This window comes from Cygnus olor, chromosome 6 (genome assembly GCF_009769625.2).
Source record: "Cygnus olor isolate bCygOlo1 chromosome 6, bCygOlo1.pri.v2, whole genome shotgun sequence".
In the NCBI taxonomy this organism is placed as follows: Eukaryota; Metazoa; Chordata; class Aves; order Anseriformes; family Anatidae; genus Cygnus; species Cygnus olor.
In genome coordinates this window covers 5,364,550-5,383,122 of record NC_049174.1, presented here as the reverse complement: position 1 = coordinate 5,383,122, position 18,573 = coordinate 5,364,550, and the positions used below count along the sequence as shown (strand labels likewise).

The 18,573-nt window shown below is 36.7% G+C and overlaps 2 protein-coding genes across 2 annotated transcripts in view; one reads left to right on the top strand and one right to left on the bottom strand.

Annotated features, from left to right (window-relative positions):
* The window catches only part of FAM171B (family with sequence similarity 171 member B), a 38,452-nt gene extending 29,360 nt beyond the window's left edge, over window positions 1–9,092 (top strand). Inside the window, exons 6-8 of the mRNA XM_040561783.1 lie at window positions 470–586; window positions 1,402–1,525; window positions 1,833–9,092. Of these exons, the coding sequence (XP_040417717.1) occupies window positions 470–586; window positions 1,402–1,525; window positions 1,833–3,165 (1,574 nt within the window). The 3' untranslated portion in view covers window positions 3,166–9,092. The remainder of the gene's footprint in view (window positions 1–469; window positions 587–1,401; window positions 1,526–1,832) is intronic.
* Window positions 9,093–10,168: 1,076 nt separating this feature from the next.
* On the bottom strand, window positions 10,169–17,729 carry ZSWIM2 (zinc finger SWIM-type containing 2). Its single transcript, XM_040561784.1, is given in 5 exon segments — window positions 10,169–11,826; window positions 11,828–11,874; window positions 12,579–12,732; window positions 15,554–15,805; window positions 16,089–17,729. Coding segments are annotated over 5 exon segments (1,188 nt in total). The 5' UTR covers window positions 16,112–17,729; the 3' UTR covers window positions 10,169–11,114.
* Between the last annotated feature and the right edge of the window lie 844 nt (window positions 17,730–18,573).

The following is an 18,573-nucleotide window of genomic DNA, read 5'->3' as shown; positions in this document are numbered from 1 at the left end:
ACAAGCATTGTTTATCCCATTGTAGCTTATTAGATTATGTTGCTTTCCCACTAAGTGGTATGAGCTAATGTTAAACTTCTATTCATATGTTTAAATTACCTGCCTGTTCATTTGGGGCCTTGGCCTTAATACATGCTTAAGCTCATATAATAGGATTTTATTTTTTTTCCAAAATTGTTTACAGGCATATCTATGCAAGGCATCTATTAATTTAAAAAATGTGTTATTAAATTAATTGAAGTAATTGATTTTGCTACGTTGTTTCAAACTCAGTGTTCACACAGGGATATTTTCATTGAAAATATCAAGAGAAAGTTTGCATGTTTAGCTAAAGCTGTCAAACACATGGTACATAGGACAGAAGTTTAATTTTTCCTGTAAACTTCTATTTTTGATCATAGTTAGATTGCTGATGATTTTAGATACAGAGGAATGCTGCATGGCATGTGCAATATTTTGTCTTTTTCAGGTGCTTGGGTAAGCCGTGGTCTAGGAATGGTAAAGGAAGCAAATGGACAATTAGTATGGACATACACTGCTCAACAATTAGGGTACTGGATAGCAGCTCCACTGCCTGGAACAAGAGGTATTGCAACAACTGTAAAAGAAAGTACTGAATAACCCAAGTACCAACGTATCATCAGGATGTCAGATTGTTTTGTATAACAGTAGCAAGGGAAAATTACATAACATTTCAACAGTTGGATAACTTTTGCTTGTTTGAATTCTGATAGCGTGCCTTCATGCATGTAAGTGTTTCTTAGAACTTTCAATGCAGCCTGGACTTTCCCACAGCAGCATTAGGGGGTAGGTGTTTATAGTATTGCTGTCTCTTGGAAGAACCCTTCAAGGGAACTGTGACTATGGCAACTTAAAAATCAGTGGGCTTATGTCCCTTACTGTTGAGGATCATATATGACAAAGAAATGCAAGAAAGTTGGGCATAGGTAAAAAGTCCCAGTGGAACCTGTTTTATGTGAGCTTGTTGCACATTTAGATCTTGCATATTCATACTAAGAGCTTCTTACAGGAGAAATGTGATGTCAAGATTAAAAAACACTAAAAAACACTTTCTAACAAAAGTACTAAATGGAAAATGTAGATGATGTTTCTAAGTCAGTGTGGATACAAATGTCATTTGGCTGGCATTGAGTACATGTCATGGTAAGTCTATAGTATTTGAAACGAATCTTAGAAGATCCATTATATTGTAACTACTGTTTGTGTATTTTCTAGTCTGCTGGAATAGCAAGGTGAAGAGGAGAGATGAACGTAGTGCTATAGGAACACAAAATGACTGGAGAAGTAGAACGTGACCTGTTAGTTTCAGCTCTGCATATCAAGCAGAATTACCTGGTTTTGACGACTAATTCTTGTCTGGTTTTCTATCTGAAAATCTAGAATCCATAATTAGTGCAGTTTCCAAGGACATAACAGCTTATCACACTGTGTTCCTTACGGCCATATTGGGAGGTACTGTTATCATTATCATTGGATTTTTTGCTGTTCTTCTTTGTTACTGCAGGTAAGCAAAAAGAGAGGCTTTAATAAGTTCAGCATGAGTGTAATTTAAGGATGATAAACAGTTTCTTGATATTGCGACTGGTTTTTTTAACATAATTTAAAAGAAGTTATGAATGTTTTTTCAATTTGTTTGCTCTATACACTAAGGTCCAACATATATAGCCTTTTTTTTTTTTTGGTGATTACAGAACTTCATTTTAAGTTTGTGACTAGTAACTTCTTAACCAACATCTAATGTTCAACTATGGTAGTGAACAGTTAGTATTTCCTAGCATGCTCTGCAGTCACTTTGCGTTTCTTTTGCTTAGGGACAAATGTGGTCGGACACAAAAGAAGGAAAAAAATACGAAGCTGGATGTTGTGAAAAAAGACCAGACAACGTCAACAACTCACATAAATCACATCAATACAGCCAAGGGATCTTTAAAGTTAGAGGATAAGTCTCAGTTATATCCACCGAAGATCTCTTCATACAGTCCTCAAAGAAGGATATCCATAGACACAGAAGATGGAAAATCAAGAGACAACTTTAAAATCTACAACGAGGATGCTTCTTATCAGTCAGCCTGTCAAACTGGTCAGTCAATAAATTCAGAACATTCATTGGAGCCTAATGCTGGAATCAGACACTTACAGCAGCCAAAGCATAGCAACAGTGCTATTTCCCAGGCTCCTAGGGACATTCAAGACCAAAACAGGTATCTTACGCTTCAAGAGGAGATATATGGGCTTTCCCATATCCCAGAACATCTAATGCATATTTACAATCAACCTATTGCTATTCTTCAAACTGCTGACCTCTTCCATTCCCCAGAACAATTGCATGCTGCTAAATCAGCAACTTTGCCAAGGAAAGGGCAGTTAGTATATAACCCCATGATGGAACCCATGAATCGAGACGGTTACATGCAAACATTACCGAAAATGCCGGTGCACTCTCATCCACAACCTTCTGTCTGCAGAGATGAAAAAAGCACATTAGATGGTGAACAGGGCTTACCTTCTCAAACGTCAAGCTGGGGCCGGTACACTAATAGTTTACTGGAATCCGTCTCTGTTCCTGGGACGTTGAATGAAGCAGTTGTAATGACTCCGTTTTCATCTGAACTTCAAGGCATCTCAGAACAAACATTACTGGAGCTCTCTAAAGGAAAGCCATCTCCGCACCCTCGAGCGTGGTTTGTGTCCCTGGATGGAAAGCCAATAGCTCAAGTGAGGCATTCCTTTATAGATCTGAAAAAGGGCAGAAAAACAGAGAGTAATGATACCAGTCTGGACTCTGGTGTGGACATGAACGAGCATCATCCTAGTAGGAAACTGGAGAGAGAAAAAACTTTCATAAAAAATATGCCACACTCAAAGATCCTTTACTTGGAAGATCTGGATCTGAGTAGCAGTGAAAGTGGGACCACTGTGTGCACTCCAGAGGACCAGGCTGTGAGGCACATTTTGGATGGTGGGAATGGGCCAGTCATGGAACAGCACGATGAAGAAGGTCTAAGAAGAAAAACTGTGTCAGGAAGTCAGGAATCCAGTATCCCTTCACCTAAAAAAAGGGATAGACCACCTATCACCAAAAGAGATAGCAAAACAAATATTTGGAAGAAAAGAGAAGAGAGGCCACTTATTCCTATAAATTAGAACACAATGTGCTTTGTGCTGTTGCTCTCCCTGCTGGTTGTTGACCTCCTGGCTGCTTGCGTAATTCTGCAGTGTTGGGTTTACAAGGGAAATGTTGTTTTCTAGTATCAAGAAAAGTTTTTTTTTTTTTTAATGTACAGTTTGAGTTACTTCAACTGGGCAATTGATATTCAATATGAATTGATTACAGGAAAAGACAAATTAAAACTCTCCAGTTCCTAATTTTGATGGCAGTATAGGGAAGGCCCACATTTTAATTAGCCTGTCATTCTTGGACGCACCTCTCAGAATGCACAGCGAGAAATGTAGGCACATCTTTTGTTTTTTACTTGTTGCTAATGCATTGGCAGAGTGGTTAAAGCCATTCCTCAGCCTTGTTCCTAATAAATGCGACCATCTGTACAGTATTTTATATGTGAACTTTTCTAGGTATCTGTTGCTACTTTGTATGATGTACAACGCTTCATCATGTAGTCCCGTGACACCAGCACAAGAGCTCTGTTGGATTTATCACCAGAGCTCTATAGCATCGCTGCCCTTTCTCTGTGTCCATCCATGTGCAAAAGGTTACCATTCCAAACAGCAGTGCCAGCAGGGGGACATGTACAAACTGTGTGGCCACTTCAGTTCATGGTCTCTGCTGTCTTAAGATGTTGCCCATCTGTTTTAGTCCTTCTTGATACAAGCTGTGGATGTTGAAGATTGGCATCTGCTAGGAAGCGTCCACCTCAGCAGAAAAGGACTGGTTCTGTTAGCATTTGAAGCTGCTGATCCTAGTGGCTTGTTTTGGCTTCATTTATCAGTTAAAATCTCTTCTTTCCTACTGTTGAACCAGTTTTGCTCCAGAACTGTCTTGAATTCCTGCAGATGTATGTTAAGAGTTTGGCCCATAATGAAAAAGGAAGTAAGTTTAGACAAGTTATGCCTTTGTAATAGTTCCTTTTAATGGGAAAGCTGTTGCTTTTTATTTTATGATTAAAAAAGAAAGAAAGATGATGATAATTGTAGGCTTATGTGCCTACATTCTGCTAGTCTGAGCTACTTTTGTCCCAGGTTGTGCATCGTAGAGGGGCTAAGCAGGCTTTCAAAAGTTGGGGTTTTTATGAGCATGAGAAGCAGACTTTAAAATTTGGTCTGTAATGCAGTATAAATACTACTTATGACTCATCTTAGAGTTAAACGTACCAAAAGTCATGAATGCATGAAATGTAACTATGATATGTATAGAGGAAGGAAAAGGCCATTGGAATATTCTTTATTTTTATGTTCATCTTTGTCAAAGTGATAGTTTCAGCTTTGGCTAACAGAAAAGCATACACAACACCTCAATGTGCTTTGTATGGTGTATAGGATGTCTTTCCATGGCTTTCAAAATGCTTCCCTGATGAAATAAGTTTCAGCATTTTGGCTTTGGCAGTTTGATAACAAATCATCCTAAAAAAGCTTTATAACAATATTTCCCTTAGTTTGTAGTCATTTAGGTTCAATACTGAGACCCAAGCATACTATGCCTGTATGTAAATTGTGAGGTAAGGTGCACTGAGTTGTCTGTCTTGTAGTACTGATTCCCCTGCCAGTTATCTACTGTTCTTGAAGTACAACCCGATTTTTTTCTGTGCCTGTGCTTCAGGATTTCTTTCTACAGGAAAAATAGGGAGTGAAAGGTGGTGGTGCATATGAAGATCCATCCCAACCTTGCAGTCAGGATGTGGCAGCATGATGCTCAGAGTCAGGAACTGTCCTGTGTGGCTGGGCTTCTGGGAGCATTGACTCAGGAAACTGTGTTGTGAGCTATGTCTGTTCTTTTGGGATTGTTGGTTGTATGGTGTTGTTTGTAGAAGAATACATAGGGTAACTAGAATGTTAATAGCAGTACATTAGTCCAACTTTTTCTGGTGTCTGTGATTTTGTTTGGCCAGAAGACTTAGGTTTAATTATGCCATTCATCTACTTTAGATGTTAAGATTGCTTGCCATATTAGCATGCCTTTGGTACTTTCACTAGGTAACTGTAATTCACCTTTCCTGTACCAAATGATTTTTTACAATACACATTTTCCTGTATTCAGTTTCACTGGATTTGGTGTATGCCTAACTTCCTAGCCCAAAGTGGTGATATTCTCATCCTTTCCTTTGTTTACATACTTTTAGTTATCCATTATATATCTTCAGATCTATATTTTCATATAGATGCACACTTGATTTGAAAGCTTTGGCTTTCGAGGTTTAGTAATACCTTCCTTAGAGCTGCATCAGTGCTGATGAGTTCCTTTTCAAAGAGATAGCATCGTATATTCTGTTGAAATTAACAGAAGGTCCCTGACGATGATTTCAAGTTATTGAAATTCAAGTGAGATGTCTGTTAATTTTGTTCAGATCCAGTAAATTAAATATATAGCAGATTTTTTGTTGTTTTTAATGCATTTTTTCATTGTAAGATGTCAAGACCGCCTAATCCCTTAAACTTACTTAAAACATCAAAAGATAAAGACTACAGTACATGGCTTTATTCATGTGAGTTCAGAGGAATTAAATTTTGCACTCCAGCGTTCCTGTTCTGCATCAGAGTAGGTATCTGGGCACCAAAGAAAAAGGATTAGAAATGTTGAAAAGATCAACACGAGTATGTATGAGTACGAGATTTTAAAAGAATGGTACCAAAAGTTGTACTGATTTGGTGCAGGTTCTTGTCTGCTATGCCAGTGGGTCATGAGCGAAAAGTGGAGTTTGTTTTTAAACCATCAAGTCTAAATGAGCTTTTTGGTTGTCTAGATCTATTCACAATTTTACCTTGGACATACAGGTAATGGACATACAGAATGGCCTCTTCAGAGACCATACGTAAGCGATGCACTTCAGCTTGTAGGCAGCAAAGCAAGTCAGAGGTGAACATGTTCTTGAAAGAGTTTCTTGCTGCTAGACTTTTTGGTAGCAGGAAGCAAGACAAATTTCTTTCTGAAATAACAATCTATATATTCTCATCTTCAATAGAGATGATTTAGCTGTATGTAAATACATGTCCTTAGAGGCTGTAGAGTAGCCATAGCACCCCCATGTAGGACACCTTCTATTAACATCTTCATTGTGGATTGCCATCTCTACTAGACTGTTGCCCTTCTCTTGCTAACGAGAGAATGAGCATTTATTTTAGTAGAGTATTCAAATTTTTCTCGGGAGTGCACGTTGCAGTTCTGATAATACCATTTCCAAGGCTGTTTTTAGCTGTTGCTTCTATCCATGCCAGGCAAGGACCAGCTATCTTCCCTTGCTTTGTAGATCCCATGTACCGACTTTTATGTGTGTAACTTGCTAGCATTTATCACATAATGTTTTATGCTGCTGGTGACACTTTAGAAGACTTTTCCAAAGTCTAGTTTTATATGCAAAATAAATATATAACTTGTTTTCTGTGTCAGAATATGGGAAGCTAGTCTGTAGAGAGATATTATTCCCATAGCTGTACATGGGAAGGTAAATGTGTGAAAATTGCTAATGCCCCTAAGCACACAATGACAGGGAGTTCTTCCTTGGCCCTATCATGAGCATTAAATCTTGGATTTTAAAAGCTGTATACTCTAAAATACTTAGAATTCTTCATATTTATATTCAGTATTTACAGAATATATTGTCTGTGTCTTCATGTTCCAGTTGTATGTTGGAATTTATGCACTAGAAACCTGTATTACCTCTTAGTGACTGGAATTCTTTTTTTCTCATCCTTTTTTCTTAAAAAAAAAAAAAAAAAGTTTGACTACACTGTGTTCTAAAAATTTTAATTCCGGATACTGTACATGATACACACATAGGTGGAAAAGACAAAACATTATCATGATGTTGAGATTCTTCTTGCAGATGGGTGTACCAGTTCCAGGTGTCACCTGTTTTCAGTGAGGTGGTTAATGGAGTTAGCGAAGGCCTGCTTCTGCAGATTAATTCATGTGGCACAGATCAGTACTTTGATGTATAATAATGGAAGTGATCAGATGAAATAATGTATATGTGCGTTAGACTGGATATGTTCCCTAGAATAAGCTAATTGATAGTAATTTTCATATTGTTATCAAATGTCAGGTATTAAAAAAAATGGGGGGAGGGGAGCTTAAAAATTCCATTAGTTTAACAGGAAAAATCTTCATAGTACTGTCAGAAAATTGTAAGTTTGATACCTTAAAAACCTGAAAGCACAACTGATTTGATGATTAGGGACATTATTTACCAATACGGAGCTAGAGATGATGCACAAAAGATAATCTAGTATGCAGGAATGAAAATGTTTAGTGGTATGCTTTGTTTTTGAGCAGTAATTTGTACCAAAGAGGATGAAATGATTGGACAGCATTTGAAACTCTTGTCATTAGTTAAAATGCAAAACAGATTAACAGTATTACTCATAACAGTGTACAAATTAAAATGCAGTAAACTACATCCGTTGCCTATTACTGCATATGAAACATTGCATATTAGGAAAATCTGAAAGGAAGTTAGGCTGCTGAAGTGCCTTTGTCTTTCATCAGACTTATTTTATCAGTGGAACACCTGACTATCGGAAAAGCACAGGTAATTTTTTTTCTGTTAGCCAAAAAAAAAACAACCATGAAAACCAACTAATTCATACTTGCAATTCTGTAGCTTTTATAGTATTTTCAAAGGCAGATATAGTGTTTTTATGTTGGAATACTGACTCCTGCATGATGATGATGATTGTACACCTTGTCTCTTTTGTATTTTATGTTTGAAAAGAAATTAAAGTATATCTTTAGCAATCTGAATAGTAGTATCTTTTAAAAATCCACATATGGGATCCAATTCAACTTCGTAAGTTAAGAGTAAGCGTCTTGAAGTTACTGGATTTACAGGTATGAGACTGGAATTTTAACTCGAAAAATGAAATTAATATATGTTTATATGTACAAATTATTATTATAATAAAAATCCTTTTTCAGCTGCTAACCATTGTTGCCAGTAGAAGCAGAAACTATACCGACTTATGTATTTAATTTTTGTTTTCTAGAACCAATTTGTATCTCATTTTGGGGCGTAACTTGCATTGTGTACATAACCCAAGCTTCTCTTTGTTTAAAATTTGGTGGAATTATACATATGCAAAACACAACGGTAGGCATACAGAGTTAAAAATGAGCCTTCTTTTATAGAATTCTTACTAAATTGTGCCACACTTCTAATTGTGGGCAGGTACATTTCTGATAAAGAATTCATATGAAAGGTGGGTTAAGAGATTTTTAATTTGAGCTTTGTTTTCATTTAAAAGCAGTCTTTGTGTGTTATATTTATTTAAAAGAAAAAAAAATGTCTTCACATTATTTTAAGACTGGTGGGTGAAAGCTGTATTTATAATTTTTAGCATTAGCACTCAGCTTAAAAATGATTTTACCAAATGTAACTTTTTTTTTCAGTCAGTTTAAGATTATCAAACATTTCTATATTTGCACCTCCCCAAAAGTGCAGTGGTACTTTTTTCTTCAATTTAACTGATTCAGTTCCTTTGAGGCACTCATTGCACTTCAGTCCATGTTAGAACAGTACTGTTTTTACATCATCTTGCTACTGTGTAAAAAGACACTTTTTCGTGCACACCAGAGCATGGAGATCATAGACCATTACTGAGGTGCTGAAACGTAGGTGAGCTGATGACACTGGCTGTGGTCACCGCCTTGCATGTTGGAGCCTTACAATCATCAGACACTTCATTACTGTGGCAGTCTTTTTCAGAAACACTCGATAGCAGGTACAGTTCATTTAAAACATTATTGATATTCAGCATCCAGGTTTTAAGTATTTCTACATTTTTATATTTTGTCAGAGGTGTATTTTCATCTCTTACAGTATCAGTCTGTCTGTTGCTAAAAACGTAACTAAGATTTGTAAAATGTCATAGTTTATGCAATATAATAAAATAGTTTTAAAAAGTCATCAGTCCCTTAACTTTTATTTGAATGTCTTTGAAATAATACATTGTCTAGGAATGTATTTGTCTCGTGTAACACTTCTTTTCTAAATAACACTAAAAGACTGCATTTCTTATCGCCATAATTCTAATGATAAAAGACTGTTATTGTCCTTAAAAATTTACCAATTCTAATTCAGTCATATTCTCTGTCCCATTTCTAGTTAAGAAAGGCTTCTATATCCATGTTAAATCTGATTACTGTTCCTTGGTTAGTGCAAGTAAGATTACAGTGTAAATTGATTTTGCTTAATTGGAAAGGGGTACCCAGAGAACAAGAATATTATTTCAGGTTTTGCTCTTGCTCAAAATCTTTCTTCTCCACTCTTCCATTTAGACATTTTCTGTGGCTCTGAGGAAAAAATAAAAGATTTCTGCATGTCTGCACAATGCAGAAGACAGACATCAATTCCAACTACAAATAATCTCAAAGTAGATTATCTGAGTAGAATCCAGGTAGAAGAACAGTACGATTCCGTGATATAGAAGAGCTTAAATGGAACTCCAGGGTATAATGTCCTGTTTTTAATTTTATCTAATGCTAGTATTTCTCAAGCCTTTCTCTTTTCTAAACTTCACGAAAGCCATATTTCAATAGTTTCATCATTGTTCAGAAACCCTACAAGACTGCAGGCAAGCACTTTGCAAAGGTTTTCCTGCCACAAGGGACACTTACATGTGTTCTGTGATCATTTCTCTAATGCTCTGAGAAGCCACAGTCTTCTAGGAAACTCCTGGCATTCTTATTCTCACAGAATAATTTAGTTTGAACCTTCCTGAAAAGTTCTTTTGCTTTCTTTAAATTCATGGAAAATTCGCTAGGTATTTCAAAATGGGTGGAGTTTGCTTTCTCTTTACAGGAAACTAAAGAAATCTCATGAATTTTATTTTCAATTCAATAAAAGAACACTGTATTTTCTGACATATTTCATTTCAGTGTGTAAACGAAATATCCGGGTCATCAGATAATCTGTAAGTGCAAATTATATAAAAAATGGACAGGAGGTTCAACTTGTTCTGTATCATCATTAAAAAAAAGCCAAAAACACACAGAACTCAAACTGTACAGACTACTCATTTAAATATCAATTAAAGTCTGTGTGAGTAGATGATACTGAAGTTTGTTCTAAATAAGTTGCTATTGGTTTTGATTTCTATTAAGAACAAGGAAATATAATTAGAAAAAGTCAAATCTCAAATCTGGACAAGCTTCCAAAAAAAAGTTAGCTGTAATTAACTTAAACTTAGTATTTCTTATTCCATACGCGTTTATATTTAAACCTGAATACCTGCAATATATGTAAATTTTCATTATGCTTATTGGGAACCTAGACCTTAAAGAAAACTGAAATTACTAAAATTAAAATTTATTATTTTGCCATTTGGGAAATAATTGTTACACTTGGTAGTTCTTTGGCTTGGCCATCTATACACAGTTGAAAATAGCTGTGGTTCATGTATGCTATTTCAAGGCTTAGCTCCTCTTTTGAGGAATTAATTACCAGTAAGCGATAGCAGATCTTACAGAATGTACCTGACACTATAAATAGGTTCTTGTCTATCGTGCTTTTATTATTGCACACTGAAAACAGCAGATTTGATATGACTCTTTCAGCAATAATGTTAAAATCAGTCTGGCTTCATTTATTACACCTCTAAATAAGAAGTTTGATCTAATTGGTCTTTAAGAATATAAAAGCTCTCTGCATTTTACATTTCTTTTGAGTAATTTACTTATTGAAGTTTAAAAACTTGCCAATAAGAAACGGTGACAATTGTACAAGTATGTAGCTATTTTCTGAAACATGTCTACACCAGCCAGATGAGTTCCTGTGTTTGAGGTGAGTTTCTTGCAGTACTGAACAGCAGTGAGTTAGTTTTTGTAGTATCTACAGTTCATGCCATGGGATTATTCACTTATTAACTCGTATCTTGGTCTCTAACAAATCCTGTGTATGGATTATAGAAGTAAAAATATAGCTGTGTTATTTAAAACAAGAAAATCGTGAGCTGGCATGCAGTGGAATTCCTTCCAATAATAAATCTGTTTTTGTTTGTTTAAAGTTAAGATGATTATCTTTAGGCAGTCGCCTTGTTAGGAGCCTCTGTTGGTGGCTGGTGTTTCCCATATCTTTACTGCCTTTTTCTGAAGAATGGCTTGTTGCACACAAATTGATTTCCAAATTCAGCTCCCTGGGGTATCTTTCATTTGTGGAATTATCACAGTCATCTTTTCTAATAGGAAATGCTTTGCTTGTTTTGCTGCACTCAAACCGATGTGGGATTATGAAAGCATTATGAATGTCAGCCTTCCTAATGGTGCTGGACTTTGCAGAAAATGCTGCCTCACAAGAGCTTAGAGAAATATCCTTACCGTGCCTAGAAAAATTGCATAGAGTTCTGCTGCTGTTATGATCAGAATCACCTAGATGGAGGTCGCTAAAACTTCTTAAATCCTTTTGAATCTCTGGCACGCTGTTATTAGGAAGTTTTTTGAAGCTACTTTGAGAACTTGCTGACGTATATTCAGATGATACTTGCTTGAGATAAAATTGACTTCCAGAGAGACACATTTCCGGTTTCCTTTGTTTTACAAGTTCTCTAACACTTGTATGAGAACCTGTTGGGAAGTTTTCCTGTTTGGCTGGTGTATCCTTCCAAGTCAGAGGATTGTATACAACATATTCATCAATAGGACTTGTTTTTTCGGTATAGTAGCCAACTGTCAATACATTCCCTGTGAAACTTAAAAGACAAAGGTCACCTCTTGCATAATATTTCTTAACTAAATATGGGCTAATCAATGTAGCAGTGATTCTAAGAAGACTCTTCTTCAAGTGTTCTGAATGCAAACCAAGAGGAACTTCACTGAGTGCTATGCTGCTGATGTATAGAATGAATGCATTCTAAGTTTGGGGTGCTATCAGGCTAAAGGAAGCCAATTAAAAATTACAGGCTACTATAAAGTGGGTATTTAGATCACACTTCCTAAGGTGCTCCAACAATGAAGTTACTGTCAGAGAATAAGATTACACATGCTCATTAAAATGGGGAATCAGCACTGACCCTTAGTAGCTTTCTCTTTGAGCTTAATTCCCCTTTTGACTGTGTTCCATGTCAAGTCTGGGCTAAAGGGCAGTAGTAATTACTGGGACTGCAAGTTTGGATTTATATTACTCCTGTCAGGTTATCAATGAAAGAAAATACTTCTGATCAGGTAAACTAGAATGAGGTAAATCTGAAAAGGGCTATCTTCTGTGGGCTTGCTTAAGGCTGCTGGTACAAACTAACAAAGGTGAAATTAAAAGGCTGGCTGTATCCTATATACTTCCAAATTACGTAGCTATGGATGACATCAGTGTCAACTGCACAGTCTGATGTGCTACAAGTTAACGGTTATGTGAAGATTTTGGTCTTTAATATTTAAGGCACTTGTTTTAACCTCTTACCTTGTGATTACATGGTAGGAGTCTTACATACTGACCAAGATTAAAGCTGTTCAAACAGAGTCTACATTGAATACCTGGGGCAAGTAAATTACTATGTTTGCTAACTAAAATAAAAGGTAAAGACTTCACAATGTTCTTTGGGGTACAAGTAGTCCTAAAACAAAACAAACAAACAAACAAAAAAACAACACAGTGAATTAAGAAAAATAGTAACTAAAGATGAATACTTCGGAACGATAAATTGGCTTTGACAAAGGCTTCTCTGTAATAATACCTCTAATAATTAGATAGTCTAACCAGTCTGCTAAACCAGAGCTGCTGTGCAAATCATTCCAGTGATGTTGATCTCAGTATGACAGTCATGAACAGACACTTGGATCTCTCAGGACACCAACTAGTATGTTCACTTAGCCTGAGCAGTTGCATAATGTAAGCCATTGGATTTCATGCAATAATTTCTACATCAATTTTCCCAAACAAAAGCTATGAGTTATGAGCTTTTGAAATCCAAGCTCAGAATTCATAACCCAAATATTCTCATGCAAAACTACCTTTGGCTTGAAATTGTGGTATCAGACTCTAAACTTAATCCTGTAGTCTGCTTTAGTAGTAATTGGTGGTTCTAGTTTTGAATTAGAAGTAAATAATGTCTGAATAAGTATCTCAATAGGTAATCCTTTTAAGTAGCTTTTACTTTTATATTTTTGATAAAAGCATAAGATAAGGATAAGAACATGATCATCTTATAAGATGTGACACTTGTTATATGGTATAGAACTACTACTACCTGGAACAGTTGTTTATAATACAGGGGTACAGAAATATCAGAATATCAGAAATGATTTATTTGGGTAGTACTGGTTCATTTCTGAGATGATCCTAGAATTATCAAATTTTTAAAATGTTAATCTTCTATGCATGCATTACCTACATCAGTTTCTGCTGTTTTTCTGATAAGAATCCTTGTACGTCGAGGTAACAGATGATCAAAAGCTTTTCTTTCTCTGTATCATCTGTTTTGTTTCTGTATGATAAAGCTGTCAGTTGAAGTTTGTTCATTGTATTTGTTATCCCAATTTGTTGAGTGAAAAATTGATGGCACTTTTAAAAATACTATTAAGCAAGGGATATTTTCACTTTGAAAATGTAATTTTTTTTAGTATTGTGCTGTGATTTTTCTAAGTTACATGAGGAGAATCACTTCATTTGCCAGATATATATAATTTTAACTATGCTAAGGCAACTTGTTGCTTCATTAGAAGTATTAGAAGAATATGTTCTCACTAAAATATATTTATTGCTAAAATTATATATTTTATTGTATATTGTATATAATTGTATATTATATTGTATATTTTATTGTATAGTATTTACAGTTGCTTCAGATACTGTTAAAGAAAATGTTATTGAATGTTTCATGGTTGTCGTACTAGATACTAGAGAAAAGGACAAGTTCATACTTCTAAAGATAAAATAGCTTTTCTTTAGAATTATTTGCTGGGTTAAAGCTTTTAGATATTGCTCCTTGGGCTTATAATTCTGAAAGCTGTTCAAGAGCTCTCCATTTCTTATTTCTCTTCTGTAACATGCAAAAGGATTGAGATAAATTGAACTCAAGATATAAACACTTATAAGCAATGCAAAGAACGGCAGAGAACAAGTTGTATAACAAATATGTTCCCTAACTATTTTTGGTGTGGCAAATAAAATTAGCTGTCTTAAGTGAAACCTCTTACTCAGACCTTTGCCAAAGGCTGGAACAGAAAAGATTTATTTCAGCTAGAACTTGGAGACATTCTCAATGTTTGTCTTTTGTGAATGGCAAACCTGAAGAGCTGATTTTTCTGGAAATCCTAAGACAAAGTGTCAGCAAAATTAACTTTTAAGGCATGAGTATATCCAATTATGGTTGTTCTGGTAATGTGATTACTAATTTTTCACTGTTCTGATGCTACATAGCTGCTTCTTCTATACCCCAAATTCACTATCTGTATAACTACATATATACGTTTTCACTAATAGTTATTTTTGAGGGCTTTGTACTCTTGTTCTATTCCTGGACTCTGAGCAGCTATCTTGTCAGCATGTTTTCTCCAAATAAGTGCTACAAACTGCCACCAGCCTGTAATTGTCTCAGGTATGCCTCTTACGGAAGGTAACTGGTGTTCTGGGTAATAAAACTGAGGATTTAATAAGGTATAGTTAAATTTAATTAGGGAGAACTCTAGTGATGATTCATTGTGCTTCAGCCCTGGACAAGCAGAGCTCAAAGCCCCTCCAAAATCTTCTAATTTAACGTTGGTTCCTTTGGCTCTTTTTTTTGCATTACTTTGCCAGCTGGAAGGGGTTATTTAACTAGAGGAACTAGAAAGGTGGTTGAGTGAGCTAGGATGCATTTGCAGCTGCCTATATGAGGGTGCCATTATGCAACATATACAGGCAGAGGGCAACTAAGCTCATAGCTTAAGGTGGTGTTTTGTTTTTTTTCTTAGTTCAGTATCTTTCTGTAGCCACTTAGCTTGTAGCAAAGTAAGTTTAATTTAATGCAGTGTCTGCATGATTTGCATAAGAGGAAATGAAATCAATTAATATTATAAAGGTCAGCATAGGATACAACAAAGAAAACCTGTTTGATACCTGTCTAAAAAGAAAAATGTGGAGAATGGCAGAAATCAGTGAAACATTCATGGCATAGGTGAGAGCACACTCAGTGCACCTAAAAGGAAAAAAAAACAAAACCACGTCAACAGAACAAGGAGTTAGAATAGCAAACAGTCAATGCATTGATAAAGTAGTAGGTAAATTTATGATTCGGAAAAGGACAGTCCCAAATACATACAGCACTGTTTGGAGATGGGCTCTCTACACTGTAGATGAAGTCACTTCTTTATAATAAAGACAGAGGAATAAGCAGTGAGCTAAGAGAGATACTCAAAGACACAACACTGTCAAAATCTGGATTTAAAAATACATACTTGTAGCACTTGCCCACAATTGGAAATACTCTGCAGTTATTGCAAGGGATTCCGAGGTGCCTATCCAGTCTTGCTTTCTCTGTTGCAGTCACAAGCTGATTAGAGTTTCTAAATTCTTCTAGAATGAGCTCTAGAGGTGCAAATTTTTCCCTGCAGAGTGGGCACTTCGCTACAGAATCTTTCTCAGTTTCATCTTGGTGGTCAGCCCAAATTTTCATGCATTTTATGTGTACATTGTTACCACAGCTGTATCTACAGAAAACAAATAGCTATTTCTGTAATCTTTTATAAACATATAAGAAAAATCACATAGCAATACTAAGCAGTCTTCCTTTTCTCTTCCTCATTCTCTACCACATTCTTTAGCCACAGTTCAACTCCTATGATTGCTAAATTTTTAAGATTGGAAAAGGGCTACAATAACAGTCAGGTATTCTTACTTGTGTATTGATGGCAGCAGTATTAGCAGATCTTGTAACACCTATTCTGTAATTAGATATACATAGCAAGACAAAGAACAAATTGTGTACTTAACCTGCAATAAGTGATGGGAAGCATTTTCTTTAGTAACTCCTCCTGACAAATGGGACAAACATCCTGTTCGTCAATTTCTTTCTGATGAATGCATCTGTCATTCTATTCATGTGGTGTTTGTGAGAAGAGAGTTTGTTTTGCATTTTGTGTTGGTTTCTGATGCAATCGCTCAAGTATCTCCTCAATTTCGCTTTCTTTTTCTTTTCTTTTTCTTAAGACCCAACTTAGAAGCATCTAGCAAAAGTAAACACAGTTTTAGCTTTTCTGACAGAACTCTCTACTTAGCTCACTTTTAATAGTTTTCCATTTATAAAATGCAGCGAGGACCTTCTCTGTGGGGGCTGAAACATATTGTATATATTACAAAATGATCTAAATTTTTTTTTTACAGTTTGTACAGAAAATGTTTACAATATTGTCTATGCAATTTTATTCAAGAGGCTTATCTCAACAAAATGCTGACATTTCAGTAAAACACTGAAGGGCTCTCTCCTTGAAGTTTCCTTATTTTTGTGAGGGGGAAGTGATACAAGGTAAGGCATTCCTCTGCAAACAGACAGTTTTGGCAAATTACTCTGTTCTCTGAAACACAGTCTGGACATAGTTCTGATACCACATGCCACTATAATTCCACAGCCAGAAACTAGGTATGAAGTTTTCTGTGAGTTAAGATGAAATCCAACTGTCTACTGAAATTATGTTGCCTATACAAAGCCTCAGAGTAAATCTTAAAAATGTAGTTCAGATAGAAACATACAAGCCAGTTTCTGACTATGTATGAAATGGTTGATTTCATATGTATATTTCTCTTCCTTTTTTTTTTTAAAGTATCTTTTGGAATAGTGGCCATTTTTTAAGGTTGGTTTGTATTTAGCTGCTTTGTTACGGTTACTACTTGAGAAAAGATCTTTCCACCAATTATCTTGTGGGATATTGAAGTTACTGGAGTTTCTCAAGTCCTAGAAAAGGAAGTCTAAGAAAGTACTTGAGAATCTGCTTCTTAACATACAGTTTATACTGTCTGTATTGGAAAGCTTTGTGGTTTGGGTGACAGAAAGTGATAAATATCAAAACGAGTAAAGGATTACAAAATCTTTTTGACAGTTACAGCACGCATGCAGCAAATACTACAGTTTAGATGCTGCAAAAGTAGAAATGGTGTTGTAACCTAGAGAAGTTATTACAGCAATTTTGGTATAAAAGATGAACTGTACTTCTGTAGCTAATTTCTGACTAGGGAAAGCACCAAGTATGTCAGTGGCTGCTCTCTAAGAGTGTCTTGAGAACACTCGGTTTAACTCCGATTAACTTCGGTACAAGGTGTTTTTCTAAATTAATTCCTTCTTTCCTGTCTCTGAAGTTGTTGCAACCGATTAGCTATTCTGCGTTTTCATTTTTCCCAAGATCGCAGCTGTAATCAATGAAGTAATGCAAAGTTTTCTGTATCAGGGGAAAATGGAAACTAATGGGAAAATGTCCAAGAGGACTAATTTTTTTTTTCTTTTTTAAGTGGAGGTGGGAGAGGAGGAAGAACAAGACTGAAACTCTTGAGGACAATGCTTCATCCATTTAAAATTAGTAAACTCTACCTGCAAGCCATAAAAGTGATGCAAATACTTACATACATGATCTCTTGGTAATCAGTATTTTTTCAGCAGAATCCTACAATTTATAACCAAAGTATCTGGTACGTGAGAACATTAATATCAAGTTAGTTGTTAGTTCAACTTTAGAATATAATTGGAGCAGCCTTGTAAGAACCTCAGAGCTTCACGGAGCAAGTAGTGTGTGTGATGTGAGACGCTGAGTCATCTTGCTGTGGTAAACTCAGCTAAATACATATCAATTGGTGTAAATTCATATTTAAAATACAAGGGTTAGTCCCATTCTGAGTATATATTCCTATCCCTTTCCTGACTTGCTGCAGTGATGGGACTGAGCACTGCTTTGCAATTCCTTTCTGGGGTCTGTAAGTTGCTTGGGACCCATCTCTCCTTTCCTGATATCTGTCATCCAGCCTGGTATCTATCAGATGTGACCGTGGCTGTCATTCGACTACTTCAGCTACCAGCTTTATCTTTGTCCTCCCGTCCCCCCCGTCCCCTCCAGCCGCGTTTTGAGTTCCCTCATGCCGCGCCCCCTCACCAGCAGAAGTGCTCGCAGAGCCCCGCTCCCGCTCGGGCGGTGCCGCAGGTGCACGAGTGCGGCGCTCCGAGCAGCACCTGCAAGGACATCACCGAGCAGCCACCATGGCAGCCTCATCCCACAGCCGGACCACGCTGTGTGTCCCCCCCACACACCCACCCTCAGCGGCGGCCCGCGGCGGCCGTCCTCCTGCAGCAGGAAGGCGGCGGGCCCCAGCTCCCGCACGATGCGCATGGTGCCGCGCAGCGCCCGCCTCTTGCCGCCGCCCCGCCATGGCCGCGCGGCCGGCGCGCGCCTCGCCAACGGCTGCAACCGCCCCCAACGGCCCTCAGGCGGCGGCT